The sequence below is a fragment of the Nansenia antarctica genome (genome assembly GCF_963989245.1).
Source record: "Nansenia antarctica genome assembly, chromosome: 1".
Taxonomy (NCBI): Eukaryota; Metazoa; Chordata; class Actinopteri; order Argentiniformes; family Microstomatidae; genus Nansenia; species Nansenia antarctica.
Genome location: NC_137674.1, coordinates 62,743,703 through 62,762,831, shown reverse-complemented (window position 1 = coordinate 62,762,831; position 19,129 = coordinate 62,743,703). Strand labels below are relative to the sequence as shown.

General features: G+C 45.9%; 1 protein-coding gene across 1 annotated transcript in view; it reads right to left on the bottom strand.

Annotated features, from left to right (window-relative positions):
- The window catches only part of gtf3c2 (general transcription factor IIIC, polypeptide 2, beta), a gene marked incomplete at its 5' end in the record, with an annotated part of 38,561 nt that extends 20,980 nt beyond the window's left edge, over positions 1–17,581 (bottom strand). Inside the window, 8 exons of the mRNA XM_080524738.1 lie at positions 9,632–9,749; positions 9,896–10,007; positions 10,374–10,601; positions 14,484–14,585; positions 15,227–15,304; positions 15,762–15,856; positions 16,099–16,396; positions 16,872–17,581. Of these exons, the coding sequence (XP_080380864.1) occupies positions 9,632–9,749; positions 9,896–10,007; positions 10,374–10,601; positions 14,484–14,585; positions 15,227–15,304; positions 15,762–15,856; positions 16,099–16,396; positions 16,872–17,581 (1,741 nt within the window). The remainder of the gene's footprint in view (positions 1–9,631; positions 9,750–9,895; positions 10,008–10,373; positions 10,602–14,483; positions 14,586–15,226; positions 15,305–15,761; positions 15,857–16,098; positions 16,397–16,871) is intronic.
- Positions 17,582–19,129: the final 1,548 nt, after the last annotated feature.

Here is a 19,129-nt window from a genome sequence, read left to right as displayed (position 1 = left end):
TGTGTGTGTGTGTGTGTGTGTGCGTGAGTGTGTGAGTGTGTGTGTGTGTGTGTGTGTGTGTGTGACTGGCTTTAGAGAAGAGGGCGTGTGATGCCTCAGGTGTCTGTCCCTGTCTGACTGCACCATAAGGCTATTATTGTTTAGATTGCATTTGGAGTGTGTGACTCTGTTCTTCATTTAGAGAGTGTATGTGTGCGTGTGTTTGTATGCGTGTGTTTGTGTGTGCGTGCGTGTGCATGTGCATGTGCGTGTGTGTGTGTGTGTGTGTGTGTGTGTGTGCATGTGCGTGTGTGTGGAGCGGAGAAGACCGGGCTCGCTGCCAGGACCTCAGTTCCAACTGTCAGCTCCGTGACGCCGGCACCGCCAGGCGGAGAGGCCCGTTCAATCACAAAGACGACGCGGCTAGGACTATTTGTCCGTCTGAACACTAGTCGCTTCTCCGCGCTGGCAGGAGGCAGATAGCAGACAGAAGACAGAGTCTGATCCCTCGTCTGGCATCCAGTCAGACCCTTATTCGTCTTCTCTGCTGGGCCCACACCAGCTATCATCCCTATCCTCCACACTTTGTCCCTGAAGGGTGCAGTGTACATGCATTTTGCAAAAGCATAGCACTGGAGTAAGAGCCGGTGTTCAATCATCCATCATATGGCTTGAAATCCATAAGAGGATGTGTGCAGGAGTGGAGACTTCAGATTACAAAGGGTGGAGACTTGGGACGTAGGACCCAAAACCAGACCCAGGAACCAGGACCCAGAGACCCAGGACCCAGGACCCAGAACCAGAGAACCAGACCCAGGACCCAGGACCCAGGACCCAGAACCAGAGAACCAGACCCAGAGAACCAGACCCAGAGAACCAGACCCAGAGAACCAGGACCCAAAACCCAGAGAACCAGTCTGCTCCACTGGGCGGGTCCAGGTTTCTGGGTCCTCCTCAGACACAGGGCTCTGATAGGATTCTGCACCTGTCTGTCTATCAACAGGGCCACTAATGGGGGTGATTCACGACGGAGGCCCGTCTGAGATTTTAATCAGAATTGATAAGAGCGGTAATCAATGTCGGCCATCTTGTGGTGTACCAAGCAAATTGCAATGGTTTGGAGGAGATATACTGTATGTGCATTCTATGAGCTCTATTTCTATGGCTGGGTGTCTCGTGGTACTGTTATGGCTCTGGAGGATTTCTAGTCCTTGTGCCTCTTTTCCTCTCCTTTCTGAGTGCAGTTCTTCCTGCACCCCCCCCCCCCCCCTCCAACCCAGGAGGTCGATAGGGTCGATACAGCATCCCGCCTGACTGGCCCCCACCTCCTCCTATGCTGCCCTCCCGTCCCCCCTCCCTCCCCCACCCACCCACTCCTGACCCCTACCCCCACAAACACCCCCAAACCACTCCCGTTCCACCCACTCCTTAGTGGGCTGACTAAGGTCTCTGGGATTGACAGGGCCGTGGAAGTGGAAGAGGCGTGTCAGCTAGTAGGCTGAAATTCATAGCTTCAAACACTAACAACAGCGTAGCGGCGATGCATCTTTTTTGTCATTTCAATTATAGATCCTTGTCTGATGGAAACAAGGCAGTAAATTATCTCCATTGAGCAAAACAACACTCCTGTCCCTCTCATATCCCTCTCTCTCATCTCTCTCTCTCTCTCTCTCTCTCTCTCTCTCTCTCTCTCTCTCTCATATCCCTCTCTCTCTCTCTCTCATATCCCTCTCTCTCTCTCTCTCTCTCTCTCTCTCTCTCCTCCTTTTCCATGTCCTGTTACGGGTGACAAAAGCTATTTATAATTATCTGTCCCAAACAGTCCTCAGCCGATGAACACTCACTGCCTGCCCATTTTCGACCCTTGACCCTTTCACTGCTTGCAGAGAGGCACGTCTCACAACAGAACAGGGTTTCTAGTAAGCATAATTTCATTCAGTTGCGACAGGGTGTTTTCTAGCAGCCTGTGAGAAGGCATAACTCCCCTGTCTTCTCTAGTTCTCTGGTGCCATGGCTAAAAGTAGATGTGGGGGAGCTGATTGACACAGGTGCGTCAATCAGAATCATCATCCCAAATGGTCTTTTTAACCTGTGTGTGTTTGTTCCCCCGGGACAGTGAACGAGGTGGAAAAATCCGTTCGAGAGACTGAATATGCGACGTACAGACGGCCACGCGGGTCCCGAAAGGGAGAGAGCCAGAGAGCCGAGGCACAGCCTCTGTGTTGTTATTATTATTAGTTAAAAGACTTTGACTCCAAGAATTTGCCAGCACACCCGAATCTGCCAGCACAATAAACGGGCAACGGCCAGTCTGTTTCATCTGGCGCCCAACGTCGGGCACAGTAGTGGAGAGTCGGCACCGGCTCACCGCTAGGCCAAGTGGTGGTGCACCTGGCCCGCATGCAGCAACAACAAGAAGCCATGTTCACAGAGATGGTGGGATAAACAAACATGTCACAACTAGATGGCAGCTACTTCACTGTAAATGAGGATAATATCTTCTTTATTTCAGTATCTGAAATAAACACATTCTCTTACTCGCCAGCTGCAAGATTAGTAGAATAGAAATGGCTTATGAAATGTGCGTGTGCACGTTTGCTGAGCATGTGAGGAAGATAGAGAGAATGATGATAATTGATGATGATCATTTTTGTTGATCACTAATGATTAGATTTAGATTAGATTACATTTTGTCTCCTTCCTTCTTGATAGTCTTCACAGCCTAGAATATGACATACCCACTGACGACGTGACTGTTCTACGTTTTGGTTCCCGCTTGAGAACCACTATTTTCTGGTTCTTGCTGCCAACTTTTCAGGCTCCGAACCAATACTTGCAATACTTAGGTCAAGTGTACACATGTGTATGTGTGTGTGTGTGTGTGTGTGAGTTTGTCTGTGTGTTTGTTGAAGGGTGTACGGTTCAGTTTAGTGACCCAGGCAAGCGCCCACAGTCTGTTCTTGGCAGGGTACATGGGCTAGTTAGGGGCTGAGTGTTGCCTCCCAATGTACCGGAGCCTCAGTGCAATCTTCCACTACTCTAAACATTTCACTTCTTTTCTTTCTTTGCTGCCATCTTTTCATCCAAATGCTATGAGCTAAAAAGTGGGTGAGAGAGTCTGCTATGAAACTAGATACAATGATGCATGACCAACATAAAGTGGGTTGGAGAGGACATGAAACTATGAAAAACAACTGAGGTACAAAAAAGTACAAGAAAAAAATAAACGTTTATTCAAAAACAACAACAACACAAACAAACAATGGTGTTCAAAACTTCAGTAACATAAACTAATCTGACTCAAACAAAAACGCTCTGTTCTTTTCTGTGAAAAGCTCCATGAGTCCTGATCGCGTCAGCTCTCGTTTGTCACCTACGGGGCTGACAAACACTTAAAGCAGAGTTTAGACAGACCTGAAACCTTTAGGTCAGAGGACTCTGATCGATCGAGTGGAAGATAGAGAGAGAGAGAGAACAGCTTTAAACAGTAAGAGCCTGACACTAGACAAAAGAACCATCAAGACCATGAATCAGCTTCTCACTCTGTTGTGCTTCTCTTATCTCCCCGAGCATGGTGTGTGTGTGTGTGTGTGTGTGTGTGTGTGTGTGTGTGTGTGTGTGTGTGTGTATGTGTGTGTGTGTGTGGAGAGCTGTGTGTGTGTGTGTGGAGAGCTGTGTGTGTGTGTGTGTGTGTGTGGAGAGCTGTGTGTGTGTGGAGAGCTGTGTGTGTGTGTGTGTGTGTGTGTGTGTGTGTGTGTGTGTGTGTGTGTGTGTGTGTGTGTGTGGAGCCCGCCTGTGGCCTGCTCCTGAGGAATGAGGCAGAGACTCCAACGGTACAATGGGGTCTATTTAACACAGAGGATCCACAACGCTAGGTCACTGACTGGCCAATCCACAGACCAGACACAGCACTACTGGAGCGGTCTAATGGGAACTGATGAGCCAAGCGATACAGCTGTGTGTGTGTGTGTGTGTGTGTGTGTGTGTGTGTGTGTGTGTGTGTGTGTGTGTGTATGAGAATAGGTGAGAGAGAGAGTGAGAGGGAGCATGTGTTCTAATGTGTGTGTTCTGTTGAAATGGGTCATTTTCTTCCCTTTTCCTACGACTGGCCTAATCAAATTAGACTGTGCACTAGTGTATCCTTCAAAGAGTGTTGACTAGGTGGGACGTGGGCATCTTGTGCTAATGACGGATGGAACAGTTAAACATGGTTTCCATAAGCTGTTGATTTTAATATGGTCCTCTGTGGCTCAGTTGGTAGAGCAGGGGGCTAACAATGCTTAGGTTGGGATTCCCACTAGGACCATATAATGCTGAAAAATGTATGCACTCACTGTTATGTAAGTCGCTTTGGATAAAATCCTCAGCTAAATGGCATATATAGTATATATGTTACGGTACATGTGGGAAAACGGTTTATACCGGCATTTCCTGGGACATGCCAGAATAAACCGTATACTGTATATACACAATCCACAGGGTATTTACTAGGGTAGGCTGGTGGAGGTAGAAATCAGAGGAGTATTCCATTCCATGCATTAACATTAGCCCGTCTTACGCGCCCTGTCTCCACAGGGTCTATAGCCCTGCCGCCAAGACTGAGGAGCCTGATACAGTTTTTCTCTCTGTCGCTTTCACACTAACATCTGAACGTGAGACACAATAACTAAAACCTGAAACTCGTGTGCCTTATCTCACACCTATTCTACAGAAATACAAACACATTTCCTGCTTTTCACTCATTTTGCAGTTCTAAACCGCACAGTTAACAAAACACTAAACACAATTCTCTACATTTGGCACAGTCTTCCTTGATAAGATCGCTTGTCTGTAAAACACTACCATTCAGAATGCTAAACTCAAACCACCAATCACACAATCACACTCCTCATATGGGCAAACACCTATTGCTTTTGAATTCATAGCTTTAGCAATAAAAGGAGAGCTCTGCTGTGTTGGAGAACAATGGATGCCAACTTTGCAGAGAAAGGTAGAGCAAGAGGTGTGAGAGTCAGAGGAGGAGAAGGACGTGCAAGAGCAAGAGGACAACCAAGACTACGACCTAGGAGAGCAATTGCCTCTGATGAGATTTGGGTCCCTTTGACCACGTTGATGAAGTGGGTTTCAACCTCGCAAAAAGGACGGCAACAGGGAAGGAACGTCATCGGCCAGCATGATATTGTTGAGGTTCCTGGCCAGCAAGGGGGGAACATCACCATGTGAGCAGCTATAAATCGCCAAGTCGTCCTCTATCACCATTCAACCCTTGGCCCCTACAATAGTGCCCATCTCATCACTTTGTGTGTGATGATTTGATGGGTCTTCCAGCACGACAATGCAACAGTGGCTGAAGAAGATGCACATTAGGGTCATGAAGTGGCCTAGCCAGTCTCCAGACTTTAATCCTATAGAAAATCTGTGGAGGGAGCTGAAGCTTTGAGTTGCCAAGCGACAACCTCGAAACCTTAAAGATTTGGAGAGGATCTGCAAAGAGGACTGGACCAAAATCCCACCTGAGATGTGCGCAAACCAATTACAAGAAACGTCTGACTTCTGTGCTTGCCAACAAGGGTTTCTCAACCAAGTTCTAAGTCATGTTTTGCTAGGGGATCAAATACTTATTTCCCTCGATCAAATGCAAATCAATTTATAACTTTTATATACTGTGTTTTTCTGGATTTTTTTGTTGATATTCAGTCTCTCACTAATCCTATTAGACCGTTAATTTCTTTGTAATTGGGCAAACTTACAAAATCGGCAGGGGATCAAATACTTATTTTCCCCACTGTAGCTACTGAAGCATATCAGGTCTGGATGTGTCATGCCAGGCGATACTTTCCGATGCTAGGTCAGCGAGAACACTGCCTGTGATGTTGATGAGGTCCTGTGGCCAGACAGAAACAAAAGGCTGGATGCAGCCTCATTTTCTTTTTCTTTACAGTATATGCAGAAAGCTTATTTTCTTTTTTCTATTGTTTGTTCTGTATGAAGAACACTTTACAAATCCAACTGTCCAAGATGTGTACAGTATTTCAGAATAAAAAAAAAACATTCTATTCTTGAATTTGTGTATTTTATATTTGAGTATGAAAACATAACAGTTTATAACAGGCTACTGTACATATGTAGTGTAACACTGAAAATGCTAAAGGCCTACTGATAATCTTATCATAGTACTGTTTTCCGCTGATCATAGTGTTTTCCATTGAGCACATCGGTGTTCAATTGGTTCTTACAAGTGTCTATTAATTTGATGGTGTGTGTGTGTCATTTGACGCAAAAATTAAATTTTGAGAAGACATAACATTATTTTGAATGCAGTGTTGGCTTTTGCAAGAGATTTGTGAAGTTTAGGGTTTTGTGTGTGAGTTTTCGGATTTGTGTTAAGAGTTAAGAGAAAATGAGCTAAGCTTTCAGAAAATACGTGGAAGCCATAGAGAAAAACTGTAATACATTAGTCTGCACTACAGGCCAGTAGCCTGTCATCTGACAGCAGATCTGGTTGGAAAAATAGCACAGCATTTAAATAGCTATACAAAATTGCATTTATTACATCCCTTAGCCTGCTAGGACTTCAAACCTTCCCTACCACTGTCAGTTCACCATCCTTCATGTTTGTCGTCGCTGTACGCCCATCACCTCCTGAGCTCCAGTGACTGTGGTGAGACATCATCACCAGAATAATGTTGTGTGTTCAGTCCTGTCATCCCTGAACCCGGGAGGCTCTGTGTGTATGATTAATCACTGCCTCCTGATCAATGCGTCATAAAACGCATGATAAATGCACTTGTTGTTGTTGTAATGCAGAGTTTGATACTGGTATTGAGTACATGTCTATTGGCACAGTAAAGGGGGTTATTGCCTTGTGGACAGCATCACACATCACACTCCGATACGTGTGTGTGTGTGTGGGGGGGGGGGCGAATGTGTTTAGAGAGCTAAGTTTATGAAGGACAACTGCAGGCAAGCAATCCTCTCTTACTTTTTCTTTCCCTGCTCCCTCTCTCCCCCGCTTGATCTCTCATTCCAACACTTCTATTCCCTCCTCCTTCTCCTGCATTGTGCTCTTGTTTTCTCTGATGCATAGATGAATGGGTCAAATTAGCACATGTCCACATACACACACACACACACGCGTATGTATATACATTAGGAGTGTAATGGTACACAAACATTTTGGTTTGCGGTTTTCAAGTCGCTGTCCGGTTTTTGTTGCGGCTGGGTAAAAATTCAAAAACATATCGATCGATAGATAGATAGATAGATAGATAGATGGATAGATAGATAGATAGATAGATAGATAGATAGATAGATGGATAGATGTCCACCCATAGGTTGTGAGAGTGAGAGCAGATGCCTTGGATAAGTCGTGAACAACTGTAGTTTGTGCTTGTTTATAAAGGGCAGGTATGATTTGCTGGCTGAAATGCCGACGAGAGGAAACAACGTAATGAGGCTCGATTACTTTCAACATGTGTTTAAAACCTGGAATGGAGTATGGTCCGCTGCTATAAAAACACCTATGCCGTTTGTTATTGCTTTAGCCCGGTCTGAATTGTTAGCGAGAGACTGCTTAAATGCCTTAGCTGGGTTTGCACTTCACTCTGCTTTTTCTTGTACCTGTGATGTTCACATTCGGGTGATACCGCCTCATTGTAGGTAACTGAGAAACCGTAATTCTCCCAAACAGAAGATTTAAGGGAAGCTGTAGGAACTTCAAGCTCTAGTTTATCTGCGTTCGCTATAACGACTGCTATCTCTCTGTGGCGTGTGCGCATGCGTACTGGCTGAGATTATTTCAACACAAAAAAGTGCAGTGAGTAAAAGAATGCTGCATTCATTCGGTACACATGCAAACCAAACCAAAGGACCCGTACAGAAAATGTTCAGTACGAATACGTGTACCGTTACAGCCCTAATGTATACACACACACACACACACACACACACACACACACACACACACACAGATAAGCAGCGTTTAGGGCAGGGAGTCCATAATGTGGAGGGGGGAAAGGGTCTATTCCCTAGATGACAGATATGATAGAGGGAGGAGAGGAGAGAAGAGGAGAGATAAGGAGAGGTGGAGGAAGAGGGACACAACTGTATAGGGAGAGGCATTGAAACACAAATACTGATACACTCTTCACTGTGAGAGTTATTGGGGATCATGTTAACACCATTAGGTCTCTATAGAGATATAAGATATAATACCTATAAGATATAATGCAATTGTAAATGAATTATTATAAATGATGATATGATTAATTTAAAGGGTTGTTCCACCTTTTTTTTCCTGGTTTGGCCCTAACCTTGGGTATAGTTGATTAGCCCAGACAGTTTTTATTTACGTATTTTGTTTCCTTAGATACAGAGTTGTCTTTTGGGCTCCATTGGATTCCATTAATTCTGGAAATAGGCCCAAAACACCTTGCAGACACTTCAAAATAGTAATGCGTGGGTCGGCCCATTTACCCAAGGATCGGGCAGAGTCGGGTCAATAAAAAATAATATTTAGATCGGGTTGGGCGGTTCAGATCAAATTCTGTGGGCTCTGTTACGGATTGGTATTTTGTTTCTTACTTTATAGGCCTTAGCCTATATATTCTCCTAAAATTAAAATGATGAAAGATGTTATGTTTCATTTCTTTAATCCCTTTATCTCCCAACACCCCCTGGACAATTTCGAAGGAAGTTGGGTGAATGATGCATCTTGCCATACAGATGTGGCATATATGAAATGACAGATTGGCCCAGGTTTTTTTCACAAAGCTATGGTGAAAGACGCGTCTTGCCATAAAGATCAAGGTCACATTCATCTTGTGACGATGGGGCTAAAGATCATCCAGCATGCAGAGGAGAGTGCATCTCAGACCACAACTTTTGGCCAATTGACTGTTTTCAAATAAAACGGTCAAATCCTTGAAAATTAATCAGATAAGCTACACTACAACCTCTGGTGACTTTTCAGTCTACTACAAATCCGTGGACTGCCTTCAACTAAACACAATTGTCTGAAAGAAGCAAAACTAAGTAATTAAATAAGCACTACACATTCTGGTAGCTTTTCGGTTGTACGTTTGAATAATTGTCACCAATTCACACAATGTGGGGCACTACATTAATCGTGGGGGACAACAACATGAGTACTGTAAACTTGATAAACCTGATATTTATTACGTTTGTATGACTACTCAGTATCTAAGAAAGAAATATATATAACTGAAAACTGGTCACAGTTTTTTTTAGGACCTGGCAAATTAGCCCCATCCCTGAACAACTGCATAAACCAAGACCAACTTCTGGCTTATGAATGGCTATGTTGCCCCCTTCTGATGCAAAACATAAACTGCAGCCAAAGATGTTATACGTTCTTAGAATTAGATGAAAGTTTAGTTGTCAACCTAAAAGGCTGAATGAAATATACCTGTTATATACCTGAAATATACCTGTTCGACTGAGTGCTGTGAGGTTAAAACAACCCACCCACCAGCGGAGGCTGGTGGAGGTAAAAAATCGGAGGACGGGCTTCATTGTAAATACATGGAATGGAATGAGGAATGATATCAAACACTTCTTCCGATACATATTTCTTCCACCGCCATGCATTGTCAAAGGAGAGTGAGGGGTGACAGATCTAAGAGAGTCTCACCTGTAGCCGAGCGCCTCCTGTGAGCCTGCAGAGCATCAGGGTGAGGTAGACTGTAGATGGTGATCTGGCCGTCTGACGTGGAGACAGCCAGAAGACCCAGTCTGGGCATGAGAGGAGCCTGAGGGGCAGAGATGGAGAGATGGAGATGGAGAGGTGGAGAGAGAGAGAGAGAGAGAGAGAGAGAGAGAGAGAGAGAGACATATAAGATCACAAGCAATCGTGTGTGTGTGTGTGTGTGTGTGTGTGTGTGTGTGGTGCTCCTACCTTCCTCCTCGTAGTGGGTAGCTCCCAGGCTCCTCCAGGACACCACTTCAGGCACCAAACACATCCTCTATCCTGGGCCACGCCATAGGCTAGCACTGGGGAGGACTGGGGTCTGGGAGAGATGGAGAAAGAGAGACGGAGTGAGAGAGAGAGTGGCAGAGGGGAAGAAAGGGAGAGAGAGAGAAAGAGAGAGAGAGAACCAGAGGCAGAGATGGAGAAGAAGGAGGGATATGAGAGGGACAGGTAGGTAGAGAAAAGGTAAGTTAGAGAGAGAGTGAAACCCAAAAATATTCTACAGAAATACCCTAGCCCTGGCTCTCTGGTCTCTTAGACCAATCTTGTCTAGTTTGTTGCGCTGTGATTAGAGTTCCCAGGTCCCAGATCTGTATGAGGCAACATGTTTAGAGTCTTACCTGGTGTTGTATTCTTGAGTTCCCAGGTCCCAGATCTGTACGAGGCAACATGTTTAGAGTCTTACCTGGTGTTGTATTCTAGAGTTCCCAGGTCCCAGATCTGTATGAGGCCAGGTCCGGAGTAGGTCTGGTTCATCATGTGCTGGTCGTCCAGACCCTTGTGACAGTAGATGGCAGCGTACTCTTTGGTGTCGGCACCGTTGGGGCAGGTGCACCAGTCCATGGCCCAGACGGGACCGCCCGTGTAGAACACCATGTCCCACCGTTCAGCATGGGCCTGCAAACCCTCAAACCTGGCGAGGGCGTTTCAGAAATGACATGAGTGAATGAAAGATCTCATCTCAGCAGCTGGTGAAACCGGGAACAAGTCGGCAGCCGATCACATTTTTCTGACTTTTATTCAGAAAAATTATAATATTTTCAACGTTTGTTGAAAATCAATGACACACTCTGTGGTCAACTTCTTTTGTGAGCCTGCTAACTATGTAAAGTAGTGTTATAGACAGGAGTGGGGATTACTCACTGAATCCATTCCATTGCGATGTGTCATTGATTTTCAACAACGTTGAAATCTACTTACATTTTTCAGAATAAAAGTTTTGATGGTTGGTTGCCGACTTCTTCCCGCTTTCACCAGCTGCAGTCACATTTTTGATTCAAAGAGAGATCACAATTGGGAGCAGAGCAGGTGAAGAGTGAGTGATTTTTAACAAATGTTTTGCTAGCTTTTCAAGTCAGACACAACCAGCTTAACCAACTCTCTCTCTCTCTCTCTCTCTCTCTCTCTCTCTCTCTCTCTCTCTCTCTCTCTCTCTCTCTCTCTCTCTCTCTCTCTCTCTCTCTCTCTTGTAAACCAATAAGCACTACATAGTCAGGTTCACTATGTTTCAATTTAAACTTTCGTGGGAATTTTTTGGGGATTTGCTAATCTATACATTTTTGGAAAGGGCATTGTATGAGGAATCAGAAAATATATGTTTCCATTTGCACAGATGTCTGAAAGGCGGCCATCTTGGCATTTACAAATGGCCACCATAATACACACGTTTTGTAATATCTTGGCTTCTAAATAAGCTAGAACATTGATTTTAACTGCTAAACCTACATTTTCAGGGTCAATGAATCCAATGGTTGGAGTTACAAAGCATTTTTTTGTATTCTTCTTAAAAAAAAAAAGTATATGGGCACAGGCAGCCATTGCTCTGCAGGATCCATAGGCTAATTGGATCCCCTGCAAAATTGGTACTCCAAACATGAGGATGGCATGCTTAAACCAACAACCACAGACGTCCTCCCAGCCCCAAAGTCCATCATTGAGAATGGTACAATGCAAATGCAAAACTGACTGTTCTTCTGGCAGATGTTCATGCAGAGCTAAGAACTTATGTGCAGCAGCCAGTGCCAGAACGATGACGATTCCCAAGCTGTGACGCACGAAAGTGATGATGATGAACTAATCTAACAGCCCAGCTCACATGGGCACGCATTGGACTCGCCATTCACATATCACATCACACATAGCATAAACGCTTATACATAGTCAAGAGACACAACCCGCCTGTCATTACACATAGAGTAAATACACATCCCACAAACAGAACAACCAGCACACCATACACTCCCCACATTCCTCCCATTCATTTATTTTGTTTCATTCCCTATTTTTATCATTAAATATGATATACGGAGCTTATTCTCCATGCCGCACCCGCCTTGAAGTCCTGCCTGAGAGCGTTCCTCACTTCCTGTTTGCGCCAACTCAAGATCCCCAAAATCTGGCGAAGAGCCCTAGTTGTTGCGATCCCTAAACCGAATAAGCCTGAAGGGGACCGTAAGAGTTACCGTCCCATCTCTCTGTTATGCATCCCCTTCAAGATCCTCGAGACGGGGCCGTCTTTATAGACCTGACGGCTGCCTACGATACCGTATGGCATCGCGGCCTCACCTGCAAGCTGCTCCGCCTGCTGCCGGACAGGCACATGGTCAGAATGATCATGGAGCTCATCCGTAACCGCAGCTTTACCCTTACCACCGGTTGCGGACAGCTAAGCAGGCTTCGACGCCTTAAGAACGGCGTCCCTCAGGGATCGGTCCTGGCCCCCCTCCTCTATAATATCTACACCTATGACCTGCCCAACACACTCTCGCGGAAGTACGCCTACGCAGACGACCTCGCAGTGGTGTACTCTGCTGGAAATTGGCAGTCTGTGGAGGGGATTCTGAGCCAGGACATGCAGACACTAGTGGCATACTTCCGGAAATGGAGATTGAAGCTTAGCGAGGCAAAGACGGTGTCGGCTGTCTTCCACCTTAACAACAGGTGTGAGCTTAGAGTATACCTAGATGGAACTCCCCTGCCATGTTCCGCTGAGCCAATCTATCTCGGCGTGACATTGGACAGGACGCTCACGTTTCGCCGGCACCTCGAGTCACTGCGCAAGAAGTTAACAGCTCGTGTGGCGTTGATGAGGCGACTGGTTGGCTCAGGCTGGGGCGCCGGCGCAAAGACCTTGCACACGGCAGCCCTAGCCCTCCTTTATTCAACTAGTGAATACTGCGCCCCAGTATGGTGTCGCAGTGCCCACACCCGCCTCATCGACTCGCCTATAAACGAAGCCTTGCGGTTTGTGACAGGATGCCTGCGTCCTACCCCCGTGGACAACCTTCCCATCCTAGCAGGCATCCAGCCCGCAGGCCTCCGCCGCATGGGAGCCACAGCACGTCTCGCCTGCCGGGCCGTGGAGCTTAATAACCATCTGCTCCACGATAGGCTCACTATAACAGCGGAGCCCTCCCGGCGTCTCAAGTCGAGACACCCATTTGTGCCTGCCGCACAGGATCTCAGGCAGCAATGCAGAGATCTTAACATCAGTGCGGCAGGATGGGCGGATTATATGTGGCGCGCGGAGTGGGAGGCAAACACCTCCAAACTCCGCGACCATATCCCAGTCGCCGGCCCTGAGCCCCTCGGGATGGACTTGCCAAGGCTATCCTGGGTGAGGCTCAATCGTCTCCGGACCGGCATCGGGCGTTTCCGCTCATCAATGCACAGATGGGGCTTGGCCCCAAATGCGTCGTGCGAGTGTGGCGCAGAGGACCAAACCGCAGACCATGTTATCCTGGATTGCCCGGTGTACCACCCACCCAACGGGATGCATGTTCTGTCGGTACTAGATGACGAGACGATGACGTGGCTTCTGGAGGGGTGTCCAGAAATATAGCCCGGGTGAGCCCCTCAACCAGGTCTCGGGGTGGTAAAAGGGTAGCCCCTCGGCCCCGAGCATGGTGGAGTGGAGAGGAAAACAACTACCCATACGCCGAAAGAAGATCATTAAATATGCCATTAGGCTAAAGATTTACCTGCCTCTGTATTGCCTTACTGGTTGCTGGCTGTTGCCATAACATCCAAAAATGTATAGATTAGCAAATCCCCCCAAAAAGCCAACAAAAGTTTAAATCATAACATCGAGACTATCTAATGCAGGAGGTTGTCGTGATCATACTGTGGTCTGTGGACTCACGTATGGAAGTAATAGAAAAACGACAATTTCTTAAAGTATAAGTTACACATTTTTATGTGATGATATAAAAAAAAAAAAATACAAAAAATAGCTTTGTAACTACAACCATTGGATTCCTTGACCCTGAAAATGTAGGTTTAGCAGTTAAAATGTTCTAGCTTATTTAGAAGCCAAGATATTACAAAACGTGTGTATTATGGCGGCCATTTCTTAAATGCCAAGATGGCCGCCTTTCAGACATCTGTGCAAATGGAAACATATATTTTCTGATTCCTCATACAATGCCCTTTCCAAAAACGTATAGATTAGCAAATCCCCAAAAAATTCCCACGAAATTATATAACAAACCTGACTAACAACACTGAAACTTCAAACCCTCTTATCTTCTCAATATCAATGAGAAAGCCTCAGAGTGATGAATATTGTAATGACTATCTGCACTGAGTTCGATTGAAGGGGCTCAATCCTGACTTCTTTATCTGTGCGCATTACTCAAGTGTTCGGCGCGAAATCTCTCATGGACTCAACGTTTCGTGTTGTTGCTGTGAAAGGTTACGCACACAGATCTCAAGTGAGCATTCAGCTCTGTGAAAGGTGAAGTCAATCCTCTCTGAGGGGTCAACAACATCAGTACAGTACAGTGTGCACACTGACCTCTTCAGTCTGTGTAGAGGAGAGTCCTCCTCTTTGAGGCCCTCTCGGGACACCATGAAGCCTTGTGACACCTCCTCCTGGGGGAGGTACTTCTCTGACTCACTGGGGGGGGGGGGGACGACGACAACCATACAAGTTAAAACAAATCAAACTTTATCGTAACATTTCTTTACATTTCAAACATTTAGCAGATGCCTTTATCCAAAGCGACTTGCAATTAGATATTACAGGGACAGTCGCCCTGGAGTAATTTAGGGCTAAGTGCCTTACTCAAGGGCACACTAGTGGTGGAGTTCCCAGGTGGGATTTCAACTCATCACCTTCTGTTCACCAGTGGTGGTGTTCCCAGGTGGGATTTCAACTCATAACCTTCTGATCACCAGTCCAACTCACTATCCACTAGGCCACCACTACCCCTAAAGTGCATCATTAAACAATTTATTCATTCATTTATTCATTCATTCATTCATTCATTCATTCATTTAAAACAGAGCAATAAACATAAGGAAGGTATTTCTCCTCCTCCTCACTGGGGGTGAAATCACACTACAAAATATTTGTTGTCAACTCTGAATGATTGATTGAATGAATGTATCCAAGCTTAACTTAATCAAATGTAAATACAGCAAACATAAAAGGTATAACACCTTGTTTCTTGGATTGACCAGAATGAAAAAAAAAAAATGTTTGGAATGTTTCCATTTGATTGTAATTACGGTAATAAAGCGTAACAACATGTCTACCTTTGTGACAGGAAGTGCCAGCCCTTCTCCGTGGGGATCCAGTCAGGGAAGACCCACGTGTTGCAGTGTTCCTCACGGCTGCGGAACACAGATCAGCCAATCAGGAGCTACCACAAACCCTACATCCCTTTACTACACCCTCTGAAGTGTACACTTGTATACTAGTCCCTCACATGGATTTAAAAAAGTAGGACTGGTGTAAGCATGGGCACTGGTGTAAGCATGGGTTGCATTCAAGGCCAGGGTCAGGTGCACTGTGACAAGGATGAAATTACTAGACCAACCCCTACTGGATAAAACCCCTTATTACATCTCCCTCTCTAACCCTAGAGACGGTCGAGTAGACATTCATTTACACCACACTACAGATCTAACCCAAGCTGAGCCGTACTGGCCTGGCCTGGTTACACCACCATAGTTTCCAAAAAAAAAAAAAATGCTGGAAAGGACAACGTGGAAGGAAAATATCTGAACCAGCAGTTTGGTTCTGGTCGGCCCTACAGTGTTTTAAATTGGAGACAGGTCTACCACTTACAACTTCTGTGTGGACTTGTTGCACGCCCAGACAGGTTGCATGAGGTTGTTGGTCAGGCCGTTGGTGGATCGGCCATGGCATCTAACCTGAGTCCGCTGCAGAGAGGCACGGAAGAGAGAGACCAGTGAGACAAGAGGCTCATCTTAAATTACTCTTGTGGAAGGTGTGTATTGTTGATTGAATGTGTGTATTGTTGATTTAATGTGTGAACTGTTGATGGTCACTATTTGTAAAATAGTAAAATCGAAATCATGAAATACTTAATTCATACAACAAAATCTTTGTGTCCAGAGACTCCTGATCTATCCTAAGCGTACGCTAGTAAACCTCTACTCACAACGCTATGGGCAAGACCCTTTGGGTCTGTGGAGGTTGACTCCAAGTCCGAGTCGAAGTCGTCTTGAGTAAAATACTCGTCGCTTTCCCCCTCGTCTTCCTCCTCATCCTCCTCCTCGCCCTCCGGGACAAAATCGCAGTCCTCGGCTGGGTCGCTGTCAAGCCGTTTCCTCTTCTTTCCTTTGGCTTTGTGGGGGGCCTTCTTCGTGTCAGAGTCGCGGCCTAGGCTAAGGTTCCTCTCGTTCCAGGTAGGCTTGTTGAGTACCTCCAAGGCCAGATTGTGGAGGTACTTCAATGCACTAAGGACAGAACAGAGGGCATAAAACAGTTGGATTTAGGAATAGCAGATTAACACACACACAACACATGACGCTGTTATTTTCTTATGGTGCAGGGAATTAAGGCCTCAAAAGTAAATGTATTATGGTGTGTGCAGAATTCTTTTACAGTTATCTGGGCCTAATGTTTTCCAAAACCGTCCACAATTTCAGTATGCAATATAAAATATACAGTACGATTTGGTCGGCATCTATTACTAATTTTTCATCAGGTTTATTTGTTAATCAACGCTGTATAATTCGATGTATCTTGCCAGTTGAGCATACAAGGTGTATGATAGGGCGTATAGACATTTTATGATCGTTTGTCTTCCTCTTTTGATGATATGCCAACAAAGCACACAACATCACAATGACAATGCCTTATAAGGTGAATGTAAACAATGGAATGTAAATAATGGAATGTAAACAATGGAATGTAAACAATGTAACATACACAGTGGCAGCCCTCCGTTTTGGCCTGCCTCCGGGTGTGGTCTCTGGCTCCTCTGGGGTTTCCCTCAGGTCCTCCAGGGCCGCAGGGACGGGCATGGCGTCGGCCTGCACTGTTCCTAGTTGTGCCTGCACCGACTTTTTCCTTGGGGTCTTTTTGGGAGGCTCCTGTTCAGAGTCAGTCTTCGAGACCTGCGCCTTTTTCTGAGGGGTCTTTCTTTTAGCAGGAGTCTTTTTGGCAGGGGTCTTCTTAGCTGGTGTCTTCCTGGCTGGGGTCTTTTTAGGGGCCTCTTCCTGCGGCGTATTTTCAACAGGTATTTGGTCGGTGCATGTAACCGAGCGTGCTGTCTTTTTAGCTGGTGTCTTTCTGACGTATTTCCGTTTAGGGGTTTTCTCTTTCTGCTGCATGTCTTCAACAGAGTCCTGGTCAGCATCTGTGCTCACGTTCACAGCGTTCCTCTTCGGGGTCTTCTTAGCAGGCCTCGTTTTAGCAGGGGTCTTCCTGGGGGTTTTCTGTTTCTCGCTCTCTTTGTCTGGGTCAAAGTCATACTCCATGTCCGCTTTCTTAGCCTTCTTCGGTTGTCTCGCGGACCTCCGTTGCAGTCCCTTTGAATTGGGGGTCAGTTCTGAGTTGGGTGTCGGTTCTGAGTTGGGTGACGGTTCTGGGTTGGGTGTCGGTTCTGTGTTGAGTGTCGGTTCTGTGTTGGGTGACATTTCTGAGTTGGGTGTCGGTTCTGTGTTGGGGGCCGGTTCTGAGTTGGGGGTCGGTTCTGAGTTGAGGGTCGGTCCTGGGTTGGGTGTTGCGTCTGAGTTAGGGGTTGCGTCCTCCGAGGGCTGTTCGGAGAGAGGCTCCTCCTGTCCTGTTAGACAGGAAGACAGGAAAAGGTGTAATCGCAGTAGTATGGGCCACGACAGTCAGTGTTGGTCAATGATCATTTAGCTGCAGGTCCCTTAATAACCTCAGAAACTGACAGTTAACATACTGTACAGTTAGCCTATGTATGCGGCCTGTGGGAATCAAATACACTTTATTTATTGTATATAAAAGCTATAAGTGTAGAGGAGGTGATTTGGAATCATGTCGTCCTCATAATGGGTCTGGCCGTGCCTGAGACTTGTAAACCCAAATGTAATTCTCGAATCAATTCTCTTGGTCTAAATGACATACGTTTGGGCTTAGAAACTGGGAACACTGGGTTTGATCTACGTCTGATACACAAGCGGCAGGTAGCCTAGGGGTTAGAGAGGCAGGCCAGCAATCGGTAGGTCGTTGGTTTGATTCCCACCCCAGGAGGGAGCTGTATGTGAGCTGGTGACTGGAGGGTTACTGGCATCATATCTAAGGTATCCTACCACCTACTGGTGTTGCCCTCATGCAAGGCACTTAACCTCTAACTGCTCCATCATGGCTAATCCTGTTCTCAGAACTACATCCCTCAGTACTTGTGCTCTGGGGGGTATTCCATCAATGTCGCTAAAGGAAAATCCAGGCTTACAAATACCCTCTTGGTCAATGACAATAAAGTGAACTTTATCTTACAAGCACCACATTCCAATTACAAAAAACATCATAACCATCATAAACAGTTTCTATTTACCCTGTGCAGCAACAGCAGAATCCATGGTCTCATCCACGAGTCCTCCATTGATGTCTCCCAGTGGTGTCTCCCCCTGTGCAAGACCGTCAGTCTGCCGCTTTGTGTTGTCTGCTTGGGGGACACCCATGACCTCGCTATCCTGTTGTTGACCCAACTTCAGGGCCACGGTTTCCATCAACACCCCTAGTGTCAGCTACTGTAGCTGCAGCTGGCTGTCATAATCTCACAGCATACCTGAAGGAAAGGCGAGAGTGTGGGGAAAGGACCCTACAGCCCACCGGTACTTGTGCAAGAGCCTGACACATGGCATGCACGTTTATGATCATCTATCTAATCTATCTAGCTAATTGAACTGCATACTGTTTAGAAGTTCTGTAGCTAGTACAGTAAGCTAGCAAGCTAACACGTTTTCTAACATAGATGCATGACTTGAGGGCCTAGCTCATGTGTGTGATGGAGAACATTGATCAAGGCTGATCCACAACAATCTATACGTTTGCAGACCTGGCTCAGTCTCTCAGTCGCTGCCAGAGCCTAGCCATGACTTAGCATGCTACTAACTAGATGGCTAACTGGACTTTCATATAACACATTGTTGGTAAACACCAACCTATGTTGCAATTTAGATGTCCACTTCTAAGTTAACAGTGACAATGTGATACCA